This window comes from Lytechinus pictus, chromosome 13 (assembly GCF_037042905.1).
Source record: "Lytechinus pictus isolate F3 Inbred chromosome 13, Lp3.0, whole genome shotgun sequence".
In the NCBI taxonomy this organism is placed as follows: domain Eukaryota; kingdom Metazoa; phylum Echinodermata; class Echinoidea; order Temnopleuroida; family Toxopneustidae; genus Lytechinus; species Lytechinus pictus.
Window position 1 is genome coordinate 20485001 of NC_087257.1, and position 18049 is coordinate 20503049.

Below are 18049 nucleotides of genomic sequence, written 5' to 3' on the forward strand. Positions count from 1 at the left end.
AGGTAAAGCCGACGACCGAAGGACCCGTAACAATAAAACATTCCTGTACTTGTTTAGGGGTTCATTTCAGGGAACATTTGCCAAGAGTATCGTTTTGTTACCAATACTTGTTAAGGGTAGGGTTTCACACGCCAATACTTGTTAAGGGGCGCATTTTCAGAATATGGAAATTACGTGTTTAGGGTGCTTTTCGAGACCCCATGGTCGCGCATGGTATCCACTCGTGAATGGAAGTGGCCCCCCCGGGGTCTTGACTTATCGACGGTCACAAATCCCGGTCACAAATCAACAACAGCGACAAGATGATGTAGAAAATGCAACAACAATGCAATCCAACACGCGTCTCTACGTTGATGCCACGCCCCCGCCCCGCCCACATCTCAGGCTATGGGCGCAAACTCGATACTGCTCAGTAACTTTTTGGTGCATGCATGGAAATAATCAACAAATACAGTATCACAAAAAAATATGCTCGAATCAAGTTCTTCTTTTTGTCTGTTCATTGTCATTTATTAAATGTTATTTCGTTTTCTTTTGATAGTACGAATTTGTTGACAGATCGTCCTCCCAATTAAAGCGTAGCACATTATATCGCTAATCCCGGCCACGCCCACTAAACATATTGCGACGGGCAGAATAAAAAACTCCCCATCGAAATGTCTCAGAAAATTGCTCTAGTAAGTGTCAATTACGATATATTTTGTTTGATACGAGTGTCGTTTAATCATGCATCTAGAAGATGAAGTGCTTGCTTTTTAGAATTCCATTTTGATGTTTTTTATGATTAGATCGTAGCAGCTGCTAAACCTCAACTCGTGAATCAAATCACGGCTAAGTCCGCTCATGCATACCTTGGCTTGGCGTTGTACCCTGGTACTTGTTGCAGGTGCCGGGTTATGAGTTCCGCCGCCGCAGCTGGAGGAGTTGGAGCTCAAGATCCCGAAGGCTGAACCCGGTATATTGGCGCCGCTATAACTAATAGCGGGGGAAACGAGTTCATTTGATCGATCTGTAAACTGTAGTGAAGCTTTTTTCCTTTTTAGGCAGATGTTAGCAGGCCATTTAAAGAGGGGGATTGAATGGCTCCAAGAAATTGTACTGTCTGTACTCTGTAGCACTCACACTAATAGTACGTGTCTGTAGTTTGTACTTGTAATTTTTGTATTAACGATAACATACTTTGTCGAGTTAAGGTTGCCAGAACAACATGTCTTTATCAGAGACTCCGACTCTCCCGCTTTCGGCGGTAGATCTCCCGCCGAAAGCCCATTTTCGCAAAATCTCCCGTTCTCCCGCTCGAGATTTAATATCTCCCGTCAGGCCCTGTGTTTCCCTCTTAAGATGTGTTCTCCTGCCCAAACACCTTTTTTAACAAACTCAAATTTTCATATCCCAAGACGATATTCAAGTTAAAACTTAGGTAGAGCGTCAACGCTCCGCGCGATCTCGTACTCGTAAATTTAGCGGGCGCGAGCTAGCTAGCTGGCCTCCTATGGCCTTCGTGTATGTTGATTCACTGAATTGTTAATTATTTAGTTCCATCCTAAGATGAACACTCCCCCCCAAAAAAAATAATAGAAATGTAAATAACAACCAAGAACAAAAGAGAAAAGGGTAAAATATGATATAATTTTTTTATATGATGATTGTCAAAGTCTGTCACAAAGTTGGATCTTTAAAATAAAAATGTCAAAATTTTTGCTTGCTCGCTTCGCTCGCTCGCAACTTGTTATATATACACCAGCCCCTCAAAATTTTTGGCTCATTACGCCACTGGTGCCATCATATATTGAGAAATTAGCCTGAGATAGCATGAGAGAGCATCTAGATCCCTAGAGCTTCCTGGGTCCATTTAGCGAAACCTGGACCCCGGTCGCAAGGTACTTCACGCTCGTGACAGGGGCCACGAAACAGTTTTCAAAGTGGGGGGGGGGGGGCTGACCATGCAGAAAATCACAATCGCATGGTCATTTTTACGTTCTTGTACATGGTTTTGGAAAAAAGTGGGGGGGTTGAAGCCCCCCCTCCCCCCTGCTTCCGCGGCCCCTGCGTGATGTGCGCTTTGTTCACTCAAGTTGGAGTCTCCAGTTTGCTAGGGGATCCAGGCGGGAGAATCTCCAGATCAGAAGGTTCTTGGGGTTGGAGTCTGCTTTATTTTTACATATTAAGGCATTCTTTTATAAAAGTGTAATTTTTTTATTATAAATGTATTACTATTTATGTCCACAAGTAATACATTTCTACTAGCCAGTGAAGGGACATTTTTCTATGTAGACTTTTAAACTGAACTGAAATAAATTGAATTTCCCAGGTTACTGGAAGCTCTACAGGCATTGGTCTTGCCATCGTCCGTGCTCTCTGCCGACACTTTGGAGAGAAAGGAGCCATATATTTGACCGCCAAGGATGAAAGCCAAGATGGGATGCAGGCCGTTAAACTCTTGAACAGTGAAGGGCTCAATCCTAGATTCAATCTGCTTGATGTCACCAATGTAGCGAGCGTGGAGAAGCTTCGGGATGATATAAAGGCCGAGCATGGAGGTTTAGATATTTTGATCAACAATGCAGGAATTGCCTTTAGAGTGAGTGGTATAAAAATTTAAAAAAAATTGTGATAAAAATTCAACAATTCTTAAATGTCAATATTACAAGGGCAAAGCCACTTTTTCAGAGGGCATATTATCATAAATGAAAGAAATTAATAAGGGCAAAACAAATCCTCAAGGCCAATGAGAGGGGCAATGATTCTAATATCCACAGCTATAACTTATCTTTGGCCTGATTGAAGTTAGCAGTGTTTTCTATTCATTTGTCATTTTATATTTTAATCAGTATTTGTTGTTATTATAAATTTCTTTATTTTTATTACTATTTTAGTTATCATGATAATGTCACCATCATTGTCATTATTAAAATCATTAATCATAGCAGCCAGTAGTTGTCTGGCTATTTTTATACAAAGATTTTCAAAGATAAAAAGATTTTACAGGAATATGATAAAAAGGGACTGGATCAGAATTTGAGGCTGCCTGGAAAAGGTTATCTGAATGAACTACTGTACAACCAGGTCATTCTCTCTCAATACCTCTTTATGAAGTGACAATAAACACACAAAAAAAAAATTATAAAAATTACTGTATATGTCATGCTGAATTAGTACTTTGATTGAAATCCTGTGTTGCTTTCATCGCTTACAGGGTAATGATGTCCCAATGTCTGAGCAGGCTGAAAGAACGATCCGGACCAACTATCATGGTGTACGTCTAGTGACCAAAGCTTTCTTGCCAATTATCAGGAATGGTGGAAGGTGATTGTCTCAGCATTCAAGACAAATCGTCTGATCAAACAGGGGTGAAATTAAGCATTTTGCCAAACTTGGCCAAGGATTTAGTCATATACAAAATGAGATAAGGTTATTTAGGGAATAGAGACTATGTACAGTATCCATCTTGGTTGTGTCAAACTGCATATCAACTTGGTACAAAAACTTATTATGATACACATTTCATTGCTATGCCAGTATGGGAAGCGATTATTTCTACCTTGGACTAGAAATGCCCAAGGCATACCAGCTTCCTCTCTCCAGAACTGAACAGCACAGACAGTCCTTGTTTCTTTGCACCGTAAAGACTTGGAATAACCTACCACCTTGGGCTTGTTGCATAAAAATTTTGCCATAAAAAACTGGCAAATAAACAAAAACTCTTCCAAACAAATTATGCCATTGACACTTAACAACATATTGAAAAAATATTGCCAGAGTTTTTCTTTTATGCAGCCTAAAATGCCAGCGACTTATATGATTTTTGTTTAACTGCACTGTCTAGCACAAGCACCAGACACAAATCACCTGTAATATAAGCCAAGACGTGAATATTATTGTTATTAATATTATTGATAATGATGATAATCATTTTTCTATTTTCTGTGATTGATAGAGTATGAGAGCACCTAATGCACGTGCTTAATAATGCTTCTCTTATCTTATTCATTCACTAGGGTTGTAAATCTTGCTAGTAAGGCAGCACCGATGGCATATTACGAGATGAGCGAAGAACTCCAGAAACGCTTCCGAGAGGTCACAACAGAGGACGGTGTAACAGATCTCATGAATGAATTCGTAGAGTGAGTAGCCTAATGACCATCCCATGCTATGCAATCTGCTAAAATCCATCATACCATTTCTAAACCTTGACCATATGAGAGTTTTAGGCCTGAATATTTAGTGCCTGTAGTCAAATTTAGTTAATTATTTATTCTCGATCATCTTCTGTGATGAGTAAACTTTGATCTTTTATTTGTTGTTATAAAATTTCTAATTCATTTTTGTTCTCTGCACATTTCAGATTATCTACATTGTAAAGCGCTTTGATATAAATTTCATGAAAAGTGCTATAGATTAATTGTTATTATTTTTATGCTTTTATTGTGTTCTTCATTTTATTCAGGGCCTCATGGAAGACGACCACTTATACATGTAGTTATTTGAGCTACCATTACTTAACTAACAGAAATTTAAAAAAATGAAATATACTGACATACTGCATCACACAGGGATATTAAAACAGAAATAACAGCATCATGAGCCTTTTTAGCTGAGAGGAAGGTGTAATCAGTGATGTCATAGTGACATCACAGGTCATTCTAAGGTTTTGCACTTAAAATCAAATGTCCTCAGTAATAGAACCCCCCCCCCCCCCCGTAGTTCTAGGGACCCATAGCACAAAGGTTTGCATTGGATCACAAACATGAAAGGAAAAAAAATTGATTACATGTAGTTCCTGAACAATGATTTGAAGTATTAAACTGTGCATGCAACAATGATCAGAATTGGCCATTTCCATTTTAATAGTGATTGATTGCAAACATTTGTTTTTATACAGAGCCCTAGTGGGAGTGGGTGTTTCATAAAGATGTTCGTAAGTTACAAACATCTTTACGAGTGACTGGTGACCCTTTCTTGTAGTGATATACACCAAATTTTCATTGATTTTGATTTATTGCTTTAAGAAAAGATCACCAGTCGTTTGTAAATTTGCGTGTGAATTATTAACACTTTTCTAAATATGAAACACCCATTAGATTTAATTGAAACTTTATTTGCCTCAAAAGATGCAAAACCACTGCATTGTGTACAGTATAAAGTAGCTTAAGGTTTTAGTGCTCCAACATACATGTACTGCCACACTTATTTTGATCTCAATTACACTTGACATTTTTTTTTTCTTATTTGACTGGATTTCTATGATTTTGCAGGGGCACAAAAGTAGGAGACCATGTACAAAAGGGATGGAGAGATTGGGCTTATGGGACCAGCAAACTCGGAATAGTAGCCCTCACCAGAGTAAACAGTGAAAGTGTGAGCAAGGTTTCAAGCAAAACAGATGTCCTTATCAATTGCGTAAGTATTTAAATTCATATTCGAAGAGGTTTTTCCTCTGTAGGAAATCTTTAATGAAAATGGAAGTTGTAACTGTCGAGTAATATGTGGAATTACTGTAGTAGATAGCATACTGTTATTACAAGCAGGAGCGAACTGACGGACACTGAGGCCTCTCATTGACTGGATGTTATAAACTGTACGCTGCGTATCATAAACCAAATAGTTAAAGTGAATAACTGTACTTAAAATAAAGCCAATGTCAAAATAACCAGTACCTTTTGAGATTTATAACAGAGCATAAATCAGCCTATGATTTTATTTGCATAGGAAAAATTATAATGTTTTCATGGGTTCTACTTTTTTCCGACTTGGGAACATACCGTAATCATTGCGGTATGAATGTGCTAAGAAGTGAATTAGTGAATTATCATTAAGAAGGTTTATATTTTAAGATCACACTGCTCTGGATATTGGCCAGATTTGAGTACCTGTAAGACTTGAAGTAGTGCTATTGAGGCTGCTCGATGCTGGTTGATATCTGCTTTAAAAGAAAATCCATGTATATTAGAATGTCATGTGATGATGACACATATCTTGAAGATATTTTTTCCCCCTCTAAGATATACACAGAATACAGTATGGGCCTATAATTTGTTTATTGGTGTACTGTAAAATGCATTCTTGTTATGCCAACATGGTCTTAACTCATTCTCTTCTGTTTTTCTTCCATTTTTTGTCACTCTCATGCAGTGTAGCCCTGGATATGTCTTGACTGATATTACATCCCACCATAGCGGCGAGAGAGCCAAAATGATATTAACCCCCGAAGAGGGCGCCGACACACCTGTCTACTTGGCCCTCTTACCGGCTGGGACCACCAACATTCAGGGCAAGTACTTGTCCAAGAGGGCGGTCAAGAATTTTTTCGAGGAGGACATCAGGCCGTTCCATCCTTTAGATTAGTCCTACTTGGTCTCGTCAGGTGCAGGATTTCAGATAAGTGCAGACAAAGCTGTCTATTAAGGTCACCCAAGGGAGACAGAAGTTACCACTGTAGACAGGTGGACTTTATATATAGGTATAACTCCTCCTATTCCTTTCAATCAAATGGGGGACAATGTTGGTGTCCACTAAAAACATACCTTAACTGTAATAAACAGGTGGCCTCAAAGGTAAGATTGACTGGATTTAGGAGTCTTGAAAGAATTGAGGAAATTCAGTCATGGGAAAAGTTGATGCTATTCAATCTGTTCAATCAGAATGGACTAAGGCAGGCTTTACTAATTTTCTTTTTTCTGTACTATTTTGTGTGTTAATTTCATGGGTCAAACATTGCTATGATTATCTCTTCTGTGTATTGCTTTTTCTGCTTATGAAAAAAAAAAACAGAAATCATGACAACGACTTTTGAATATTCAGAGTAAAACAAATCAGGAAATCATGAAAAATCAGAGACAAATCATCTTTAAGATTTGTAGATTAATTTTAATAAAAATTGAACAAAACCTGTATTTGGCTACTATAGATAAAAGGCTGATGTAAGTTTATGGGAATCTAAATATTCAATACTAATTGCATTCAGACTGTGCCAAGTTTTTTTTTGCTTTTGCTGATTTACTCCTATTTTTCTGTGTATGCACCTGTAGATGCATAATTTGTGAAATATTGAAGCTGAAATACTAGAACTATCTATTAGTCAAAAAGTTTTCACCTTGATATGCTTTATTTATTAATATACATGTATATACAACTCAAATATTCTTTTAATTTGTTTGGTTGAAAGGTGTTCTATATTTGAGCCATTTTCATGCTGATTGGTGGTGATGATGGCGATGATGGCGGTGGTGAGGTTGATGATTATGGTGATGATGGTAGTGGTGTTGATGATAATGATGATGGTGATGAAAAAAATTACAAGGTGCAACTTTTATGTACATCAATTAGTAGAATTATTTTCAGGTGAAATGACCAAAATAAATCATGCATGCTTCCATAAAGATATTCAGTCTTGATTTTATTCTTTGCACATAAATAATAAATACAATAAAGTATGAAAAAATTAAATCAAGTTTCTGACATTTCAAAGTGTATCATCCTTCATAATCATACAGTAAATGTATACCATTTATCAAATATAGTTGATTTTATGTGAAATTTAATTCCAAAGAACAAGTGCACAGGAGGTAATGTTAAAGTCAACACCAGCACCAAAGCACTAACACAAAACTTGAAACACACAATGGGCGATTTAAACTTTGATATTGGGCTGGTGTTGGAAGCAAAATTTAGATTGCATCTAATACCAACACCTAAAATTCCTGTATAAGTGGGCCAAATCGCATCATTAATAACTCAACACCTAATGAGGGTCATCACAGGACTAAGTTCATTTTAAGTCTGGTGTTGAGCCAATGTACAAATCAGCCCCTACAGCAGTCCCAATATCAGCACCAAAAGGTCTATGCGATAACCAAATGGAGGATTTCAAGTTTGGTGTTAGGCTAGTGTTGAAAGCAGTTTAGACGGCCTTTCCTCATTCCAACACCTGATCTGAGTTTTTTATTAAAATACCCAAATGGCATTATTAATTGCTAAACTCCAAATGAGATTTGTCCAAGAACTAGATTAATTCTAAATAAGGTGGTGTTGTGGTCTAACATATTGACCTAACTTTACTAAAAAGGATATAAATTCAAGTCATCCAATATGGATGGAATCAATTATCAAAGGATAAGAGAGAGAAGTTACTCATTTAGTTGTTTTACTACAGTTTTCTATAATTTTCTATAAAAAGTACTTTTCAAAATTGATTTTTCATATAACATAGATATACTTTGTTCTCTATACATTTTGCAAAATATACAAATAACTATACTATATCTCCAGGGCCCTATAACACAAGGTTAGCGATTAATCGCCAATTTGAAAGCACAATTTTGATTGGATCCTAGTCAGTCTATTGAGAAAAAAGCGCATGCAACGATGATCTTGATAGGTCATTTCATTTAATTATTAATCGCTAGCCTTTGTGTTACGGGGCCCAGGTACAAGGTACAACTAAACAGGCCCATAACACAAAGCTTAGCAATCATTGTACAACATTTTGTATGATTGATTGCATTGACTACAATGTACAATTAATTGTGAAAATCAAACGCACCATTAATTGCTAACCTTTGTGTTACGAGATCCAGGTATTTCATTTTTATCATGAATACTAAGTAACATATGCATTCATTCTCTATGAATGAAATGTATGTCATTGAATGTATCTAAAGATTCTAAATGTCAAGGCTGAATAAATTCTGATGAAGTACTCTCATTAAACATGAGAGTTAGCAAAACTTGTTATTCCTCTGCAAATCACAATGATGGTAAAGAACAAAATACTAATCAAGGCAGCGAAAATGGAATATATTTTAAGGCTACAGAAAATTGGATGGAATATAAAAGCACCTTATTTCATGGAGATCAGACTGAAAGCTCCTGTAGTTTATATGACAGAGAGTAACATAGAGCGTGTTACATACATTAAGTCCCATTTGTGTTAAACAAGAATAAGATATGCATGCCAATATCAAATAATTACTCAATTTCTATTATCTTTACAAACAAGATGATAACCATAAACTCAATACCAGTAGGTGTTTGATTTTAGGTATTAGTTTTGGTGGGCTGAACAGTAAATATTTATAAAAAAACAAAATCACACTGGTATTGAATCTATAAAAAAATACATGTACTTACATGTAGGAAGATCTTAATTAATGGCAAGAATTAATAAATCACAATTCAAAACTTGGTCGTTATTATCATCTACACAATATGTATAATCTTTACAAAGGATAAATAGACTTCAAAAAAATATTTACAAAGGCATAAGATATTTGGAGGTCATGAAAATTTAATCTAATCCGCAAAATCTTGCAACTTACTTTTTGTTTGGTTTACTCGTGCATAACAATGGACTACATGGAGCAGAATATCCCATCGTTCTGATTGGTTAGTAGTCGTAAATTCGTGCTCCAGTACACAATGATGAATATTCATGTATTCATCCTGTCGACGAGATACAAGACTCACTGGACATCAGTTGTTGGTATTGTTTATTTGGGCTTTAAAATGCGTACCATTCAGATGTAAATATTCATGCCTCATAAGAATGTACCCATCCTTTGTCAGCCCTTTTTAAATTCCTGAGAAATGGTGAAAAACATATTCATGTCCGTGGAGCCTTGTCAAGAGGCTAGGTGTTAACGTGCAGGTGACAGAAATCGGGTCTTAATATAGTGAGCCAACAATATAAAAATCCACCATCTTTGAAGCAGACTAATAACATTATATTGCACATGGTATGGTGCAACTACATTGTTAGAACATGTATTGAAAGAAAAGCCAGATACTTTGGACTTTGGAATTGTTTAAGAGGCTTGTGTCATCATGTCAGCTTATCGTGTCCGGTCGGGCAATCACGTTAACCCGACCGGTCGGGCAATCACGTTAACCCGACCATTCGAGAAAAATGGCCCTTTAAAATGCTGAAACGTCTGGTCTGGTTTACCCCTCCATTTGAAAAAAGGGCTCCCTAAATTCCCAAAAGGTCGGGTTCAATTTACCCAATGTTTTGTGAAGATTAAAGCCAAACATACAAAAGGTCTGGTAAACTGGATCCGATGTTTCGTGAATTGAGGGGCCCTTTTTTCAAATGGTTGGGTACGCGATTGCCTGACCAGACGAGATAACCAGATGTAATGGCACAAGCCTTTTTAAAGGACAAGTCCACCCAACTAAAAGTTGATTCGATAAAAAGAGAAAAATCAAACAAGCATACCACTGAAATTTTCATCAAAATCCGATGTAAAATAAGAAAGTTATGACATTTTTAAGTTTCGCCTAATTTCACGAAACAGTTATATGCAAATCCCTGTCGGTTACAAATGCGGGGACTGATGACATCACTCACTCACTATATCTTTAGTATTATATATGAAATATTCTAATTTTTTCCTCATTTTCCTGTGAAACAAAGTTTTATTTCTCCCTGAACATGTGGAATTACCATTGTTTAACATTTTAAGGTTCAGTCAAGTTGGTTCTTTTTGTCAAATCTGTAAAAATTGAAATATTGTATAATCTGAACGATAAAAAACAAAACAAAAAATAGTGAGGGACATCATAGCCTCTGTCATTTGCATGTGACTAAATTGTGCATATCACTATTTTGTGAAAGTAAGCAAAACTTTAAAATGTCATAACTTTCTTATTTTACATCCGATTTTAAATTTTCAGCATAATGCTTGTCTGATTTTTTCTCTAATGATTCAAATCAACATTTATCTGGGGTGGACTTGACCTTCAAAGCCACCTGGGGTGGTAACTACTGTATCCTCAGTGCTAATCAGGAGACAAGATTCCTGAGTTTTGTGTTGAGCGTCTTCTCCTTGGCTAATTGGCTAGCAGTATGCTTCTTGTAGGCGGCGTACTCCTGTATGGGGAGAGGCAGAGATGATAACTGGTGTTGCAGGGCCGTATTCCACTCCCGGACAAGCTGCCAATTATTTCCCAACCCCCATCCAAACATCTCTATAATAACCTCTATTTAATGATAAAATGTTCTTTAAGGAAAGACACATGAGCTACAGTATTCAATTCCTTCTTTGTCTCTATAAAATGCAAAAGTTATATCCATGTGACCAGGGGAGTGTTTCATCAACATTTTCATCCGACAAGTTGTCAGATCTGACATCTTTCTCTGATGTTGATTGGCTGAGAGGTACTGTTACTATGGTAACTGTCGGTTAAAATGGGACTTGTCGGATAAAACGTCCGACAAGCCCTTTCATGAAACGCTCCCCAGGAACCACAAACCCCATCGAAAAACTTGCCCGAATTGAAATTTTGGTCAAACAAGAATGGAGGAGATGCTAAGCTTTCAAATGATTTAAAATTCATTATCAATAAAAGATCTTTAATAACGTACCTAACAACTAAAAGAATGTTAGCTACCACAGAAATGTTTCGGGGAAAAGAGGGAATAATGTTGATTAGTCTTACTCTCCCTCTATTGTGCAACGGTGACAAAAGAAAGATTAAAGCTCAATAGAATTTGCATGAAAGGTATCATCAAGTTACGGTACCCCCAAATTTTATGCACCAATTAAAGTACTCCATCCTCTTTATTGCTTTTTGGTCAAGCCAATCAATTCAAAAACTTAGCCTGTTTTAAATTTATTGGGGTTCAAAGTGAGAGACATATTTAGGTCTTCACAAAGAAGAACTTATAACAACCACCCCTCCCCTTAAATAATAATAATAATGAATAAATAAAGAAATAAATAAATATCAAACCACCAATCAATCAACAATAATCCTATTTGTAATAATGATAATAAAACATTAAAAAACAAAAATGAAATTAAAATAAAAATAAAAGAAGTTTAATAAAAATTACCAAAATAGTATTTTTAGGATTATTACACCCAGATTTTCGCAAAATGAAATATTAAAAAAAATGTAAACTCAGGAATACAAAAAATCTTAAATTTGGCCATTCTGACCCAAAACACATATAAAACTAAAAACACTGAAAACCATGGAGTGTGACTTTATGTTGGTTTTGCAGTGCCGCCGGGTCACAAAAAAAAACTTACCATTTTAAGACCTGATAGGTTCCTCTCTGCATCATCTCTTTCTCCTTTTAATCTAATGACTTGTAAATTAGTGGATACCAGTGCAGCTTCTCTTCTGCCAAAGCAATCAGGTACAGGGAAGTTGGGTTAGAGAATAAATCATATTGCAAGCAGTTATCAGAAAAAAACGACAACATAATGTACTTTTCCTATAATCATTTATTGTTAAAACTTTTTGAAAGTATTTTCAATGAGCATCAAACATTATAACAAATAATAAATGTCCTACCCATTTGATATTTTTATTTACAGTTTTTGAAAAGTATTTTCACTTTCATCTCAGGAAATGTGGGATCCGGATTGGCTCATTTCAATTGTGTTTTGGTTGATAACTGTAAAATTGTCAAACGAATCGTGCTAATATGTCTTCCATATTTTATAAATTAAAATGAAAATACATCAGAGTACCACTTTGAATGCACTCACACTGATGCAAGGTTCATATGATACATTTTTATTACAAATATACGTACCTTGCACACATGGCATGGGATTTTCAAATAGTCAGCTAATATTATTTCTTAACTGAAGTAATATTTGTAGAAAATCGGTATAATTAAGACCGTATTAATTAGGCCTTTTTTTAAATAAGAAAATTATTACAAAATCATTTACCTCAGCCTGGTCAGTGATTTTGATAAGAATGAGACAGCAAAATCAAATTGGTCTTAATGTAGTAATTTTCATCATCTTTTGTTATTTTAAATTTGTGAAATGCAAGAATTTCTCTGATTTCTTTGATAAAACTTAGCATGCATTATACTTACTCAAATTTCTCCTCCATTTTCAGAAGAGCTGTCTCAGCTTCTTTCACTTTAATCTGCATTTGCTTTATCTCTCGCTGTTTGTCCTACAAAAATAAACAAAAATCATTGTGAAAATATGAACAAAAGCTGTTCAACTCTCACTTCTTTGAGAAGTAAAGAAGAATTAATAGTATTTGTAGAAAGTCGGTCTAATTAAGGCATTTTTGTTGGAGAAACATGAATAACTTATCAAGAATTAATAGTCTAATACAAAATCAACGAGAGGAATACAAAAGACATTGGCATTAGACAAATACACTTGAACCAGAATTTTTTGTTCCTATACTCATTAGAGGAAAGGGGTTTCTTTAACCCAAATTAGAAGTTTTTTGTAGAGAAAAAAAATATCACTTAAGCAAATAGGTGAAAGTTTGAACATTTATGGTTAAGCAATAAAAACAAAAATTAAATTTTTAAAAACTAAAACTTTGTAGTCACTATACCTATGGAGACTTTAAATTGGCCCCATCGGTGATGTCATTGTGATGTAGGATTACTCTTCCATTTGCTCCAGTACACAAAATGGCTAAAATGTAATTTTTTTATCAAAAGCTTCACTCAAAATTATATTTTGCTTTCATAAGGACATGAACAATATGATATCTGTTTTATATTTTGATTACTGCCAAAGGGGAATAGGTAGCTCTAGTTAACTAATGAGATAAAGGATTTAAGGGTCTCGGGATGGATGGTGCCAAGGGTCATCGAAAGGTTCAACAAGATGACATATATGGTATCTACTACTAAAGTGTCTCGGGAAGGAAGGTGCCAAGCGTCATCGAACGGTTCAACAAGACAACATCCAAGGCATCACAAAAGCTGCTTATTTACTTTTCAACAAAATGTAGAAGGGGTCAAGTCAGGAGGATCTCCAATCTCATCCAGAAAGAGACCTTCTTGGATGAATCCATGATCACCTCAATGTTAGCAATGCCAAGCCCAAAACTGTGAAAGTCATGGATGTGGTGTATGCACTGACTTAATACTAACCTGGATCAACTTTCCTCTCTGCATTGAGAGATCTAAGAACTCCTGTCTCTCTCTGCTAAGTTTTTCCAACTTCAAACTATTGCTAGATTCTGTGACTATTTTACTGTCCCTCTCTTGCTTGAGTTGTTCTAACACATCTGAATAAAAAACCAAGAAGGTGGTTAGAGGTTAGGTAAAAGAAAAGTGATATACTGTGGATAACACTGGATATGAAATTGAAATACATTGAATTTGAATATAACCTCTACAGACAATACTGATCCTTGTTGATTACATGCTTGGGAAAATTATCATGATAATAAAGTTGTTGAATAGTTAGAAATAAGTTTGTATCTTTGATGTCAAATATAGAGCTATGTTTACATAAACAGTTTGATATATTCAATAAATGATTAGAAGAAAGAAAATCAAAGTTAGGAATACATGTAGTAAGGAAACAAAAGAAAGATAAAAGTGTCATATGAAGCAAGATAAAAAAAAAAGACAAGCAAGATAAAAAAAGACAAACAAATTATTTTAAATATAGTCCGGTGAATTAAATCTACTGGCCTGTATTCTAAGGTCTGTATTAGCTAAGGCCATGGTCGAACTCTGTGTTAAAATTATGGGAAGCCAAAAAATTTCAAAATTGCATTAATATGATATGTTTCCTATATTTTCATGATGGCAAGATCAGAGTGTCAAATGAGCTCACAAATTGAATCTCTACTGTTGGAGACTAGTGTCACAAATGGCTATCCATAGTTGAAGCAGAAATTTAGAACTGAGTTTATCCCAAACCCAAATTCAGAATACAGGTCATTGCATTAAACTGAAATCAGAATAAAGGTGGACTTGGCCTCCAGAGAGTCGCCCAGCTGCTTGAAGAGAAACATTCGTAACATAGCTCATCTTGTCTGATCCTCTCATAAGATAAGATGTTCAAAAATAAAATGAAGTACCTCTCACCTTTGATTTGATTCCTGGCAGATTTCAGCTCCTTTTCTAACCTCTCTGCAATCTCTTTGTGCCGTCTTTCTTTCTCATCCATTTCGTTTTGAAGCAAACTGTTTTGAAAGTTATCAGAAACAAACAAATCATTAATATTGCTTAGATAGATACATGAAACTATGCATAAGTGGACTTTCTACGAATCAATAACCATTGCCTTTACAAGATAATGTCCCTTTATTTTAATCATTTAAAGCAAAGCCTCAAGATAGGGACTTCAATCTAGAGGGTAGGCTATGCAAATCAATTAATTCAAATTTAAAGCATGTTGATATTGGCCTGTTAATAAACTCCAGGTACCAAGAAGGCTTTGGAAAATGTTACAACACATTCCAATGTAGCTTTACTACTGTACAGCTAAGTGCTTTGAGAGGTCTCCCAATTTGGTCAAATAAACCTCTCCTAAATGAATGCATATTTCATTTGTCAAAACAATACTGTTCATTCATTTCCACGTGCTCTCTTGGCAAATTTTACGATATTACCTTTATAATTTCTTAATTTTAGCAATTTTCACACCCTAAACAGGTATACACATACATGTATAATATCACTTCTTAACCAGAAAGAGGTTGCACACATGTACACGGAATTGAGTGCTCCATCCCTCCCCTTACATGAATGTAACCGAATGACAACTATCAAAGTTATAAACAGAAGTTCTATATAAAGATATTGCACTTGAAGTTTGACATAGTTTTTCATCCGAAAAGTCTTTTTTTTCCAAAAAGCCCCCTTTGTTACCTGCATCTTCTCTCCATGTCTTTACATTGTCCTTTGAGGAGTTTTAGATCCTTGTTTTGTTCTTTGATCTTATGATCCCTCTCTTCTATTGCTCCGGAGAAGAGATTGGCGTTGTCTTCCCGTAGCTGTTGATTCTCTGTCCTTAGGATCTCATTTTGTCTCTTGTACTCATCCTTGAACCTGTACACAAAGGCAATCCGAATAAAAGTAAGCCAACATAATGCTTTTAAAAGCCATCATTGCTCTTCGAAAAAGCAACTAGTGTTGCTTTGGAAATTAATAGTAGAGAAATTGAAAATAATATTCACTTATTTAATAAAATCCGAATGAAAGTAAGCCAACATAATGCTTAAGCTATCATTGCTCTTCAAACAAGCAACTAGCGTTGCTTTGGAAATTAGCGCAATCAATAATAGCATTCACTTATTTTATGAAATTGATGCCTTTTTAAAAGTACAAGAACAAATTATCTAAGTATTGAATTTCTTCTTGTAATTAACCTTAAACCAATTTATCTGACAATATTAGAATTTGGACAGGCATATATATATATATATTGTAAAACTTTTCAGGACTAATTTTTTAAATCATCAGTCTAAATTTGGTACATTATATAACAAATTGCATATGACCCAATGGGAACATCAGGGTTTTTTTTTAAATATAGTTTTCCAGGGCTCTTGGGGGCATTAATTTTTTTTTTTTTTGGGGGGGGAGGAAATTAGCCCAGAGCCAGTGTGATTTTTCCCCTGGTTAAGAACAACATATTTTGGCAGAGTACTTCATCAAGTTTATGGTGCATACCTAATCATTTCCTCGTGGTTCTCTGCAAGCTCTTGAAACCTTCGATCCACCATGTTGAACTTCTTGATCTCCTCCTCAAGCATCTCCTGGGCATGCTCCCGAAACTTCTCCAGCTCCTTGTTGACACGCTCCAAGGTCTGGGCCTTGACTAGGGACTCATCGGCCCGCTGCTTCAGGATACAGATCAGCTGTGCCTGCTCGTCAATGCGTGACCGCAGCATAGCTGCTTCCGTCTTGTCCTCTTGCGACAAGCGCTTGAGTTTGCCCAGGTTAGCATTCATGACCTCAACATCCTGTGAAAAAAAGTAGTTTTAGAAGAACTTATCAATTCATCTCTGAATAAGATGGCCTTTATCTTATTCTACTTGTACTAATGCAGATGTTTGATTAATTTGTAACCTGTGTCTATATTTCAAAAATTAATTATTTTTATCTTACTTTTTGTCAAAATTATCAGAAATAGGGTGCGCCATTTGGAAAACATTAGGCAGTTCTTACGTGCATGCTGGTTCATAGAAGTAGCAATGTGCACTTCAACCAATCAGAACACCTACAAAATTTGTTAGGACTTTTACAATAATGGCTTAGAGTGGGGTTTCACAAAGGTGTCTTTAAAGGGATGGTCCGAGCTGAAAGTATTTATAGCTTAATAAATGGAGTAGAATTCACTGAGCAAAATGCCAAAAATTTCACCAAAATCAGATAACAAATAACAAAGTTATTGAAGTTTAAAGTTTAGCAATATTTTGTGAAACAGTCGTCATGAATATTCATTAGGTGGGCTGATGATGTCACATCCCCACTTGTTCTTTTGCATTTTATTATATGAAATTAGGTTTATTCAAATTTTTTCCTCAAAGAACTAGAAAAATTGGATTGACACCTGATTTAGTGCATTAGATATATTTATTGCTGCAACTTATTTCATTATAAGGGAGACATATTATTCACACAAGTATGAAATAATTTAAAAAATCATGATTTTATGTAATAACATAAGAAAACGGAAAGTGGAGATTTGACTGTAGGCTATACGAGGAGAAATTTAATGTTAAAACTTAAAGTTGAATTAAGAAGGGGGTGAGTTTCCATAAATATAGGTTCTACATACAATATATAGTATATAGTCCGGGTTATAACTGAGCAAGGTGCCACTTGGAGAAGGAGAAATTTTCATATAGTGTCTCTAGACCAGTTTTTTGCGCTGAATATGAATATATGAGGTAAACAGGCTGTATCCTGAAAATTAACCGGTGAGGGCGCTTTTTCAAAATGGCCGCCATATTTTCCGAGAATTTGAATTTTCGTACATAGATTTCGACATAAGCATTTAATTGCCATAAAATTAGTGTCATATGAAAGCCAAATAAATTCCCTACAATTTGGTAATATTTATAGGGGATAAGTAGGTCATTTGGCTGAGATTTTAAGTAGAAAACTGCATTTTTTGTAATTTTTTCCCAAAAATTAAAAATTTTACAAATACATGATTTTACATAATTCTATGAAAAATTAATCAATTACCTTGAAATGTTCCTGAAAACTTTGTTGATATACTATTATTATGTGGATAAAATTCCAACTCTGTATCATTCTTTTTAGCAAATTTATAAGGTATCAAACTTGAATACTTCAATTTCAGAA

At 35.4% G+C, this 18049-nt stretch overlaps 2 protein-coding genes across 3 annotated transcripts; one reads left to right on the forward strand and one right to left on the reverse strand.

The window, feature by feature from the left end:
• The first annotated feature begins 597 nt into the window (after positions 1-597).
• On the forward strand, positions 598-7379 carry LOC129274639 (carbonyl reductase [NADPH] 1-like). Of its 2 annotated transcripts, none has more exons than XM_064108331.1 (6): positions 598-677; positions 2312-2581; positions 3197-3306; positions 3999-4124; positions 5256-5400; positions 6133-7379. In XM_064108331.1, the coding sequence occupies exons 1-6, from the start codon at positions 657-659 to the stop codon at positions 6343-6345; spliced, it is 885 nt and encodes a 294-aa protein (XP_063964401.1). In that variant the 5' UTR covers positions 598-656; the 3' UTR covers positions 6346-7379. The 2 variants fall into 2 exon arrangements, with proteins under 2 accessions (XP_063964401.1, XP_063964402.1); XM_064108332.1 differs by lacking the exon at positions 598-677 and adding an exon at positions 863-1129.
• LOC129275131 (coiled-coil domain-containing protein 89-like) lies at positions 7365-16695 on the reverse strand. The gene is made up of 7 exons (XM_064108330.1): positions 16406-16695; positions 15602-15781; positions 14816-14913; positions 13868-14004; positions 12839-12921; positions 12033-12126; positions 7365-10867 (listed from the first exon to the last, which is right to left on the reverse strand). Exons 1-7 carry the CDS (start codon positions 16684-16686, stop codon positions 10781-10783), a joined length of 960 nt encoding a protein of 319 aa, XP_063964400.1. The 5' UTR covers positions 16687-16695; the 3' UTR covers positions 7365-10780.
• Between the last annotated feature and the right edge of the window lie 1354 nt (positions 16696-18049).

Coding starts and splice junctions, on each gene's coding strand:
- LOC129274639 (XM_064108331.1), top strand. CDS start 657: ATGTCTCAGAAAATTGCTCTA. Junction 678..2,311: donor TGTCTCAGAAAATTGCTCTA/GTAAGTGTCAAT, acceptor TGAATTTCCCAG/GTTACTGGAAGCTCTACAGG. Junction 3,307..3,998: donor ATTATCAGGAATGGTGGAAG/GTGATTGTCTCA, acceptor TTCATTCACTAG/GGTTGTAAATCTTGCTAGTA.
- LOC129275131 (XM_064108330.1), bottom strand. CDS start 16,686: ATGAATGCTAACCTGGGCAAACTCAAGCGCTTGTCGCAAGAGGACAAG. Junction 14,914..15,601: donor GACATGGAGAGAAGATGCAG/GTAACAAAGGGG, acceptor CTTTCAAAACAG/TTTGCTTCAAAACGAAATGG. Junction 12,127..12,838: donor AAAATGGAGGAGAAATTTGA/GTAAGTATAATG, acceptor TTGCTTTGGCAG/AAGAGAAGCTGCACTGGTAT.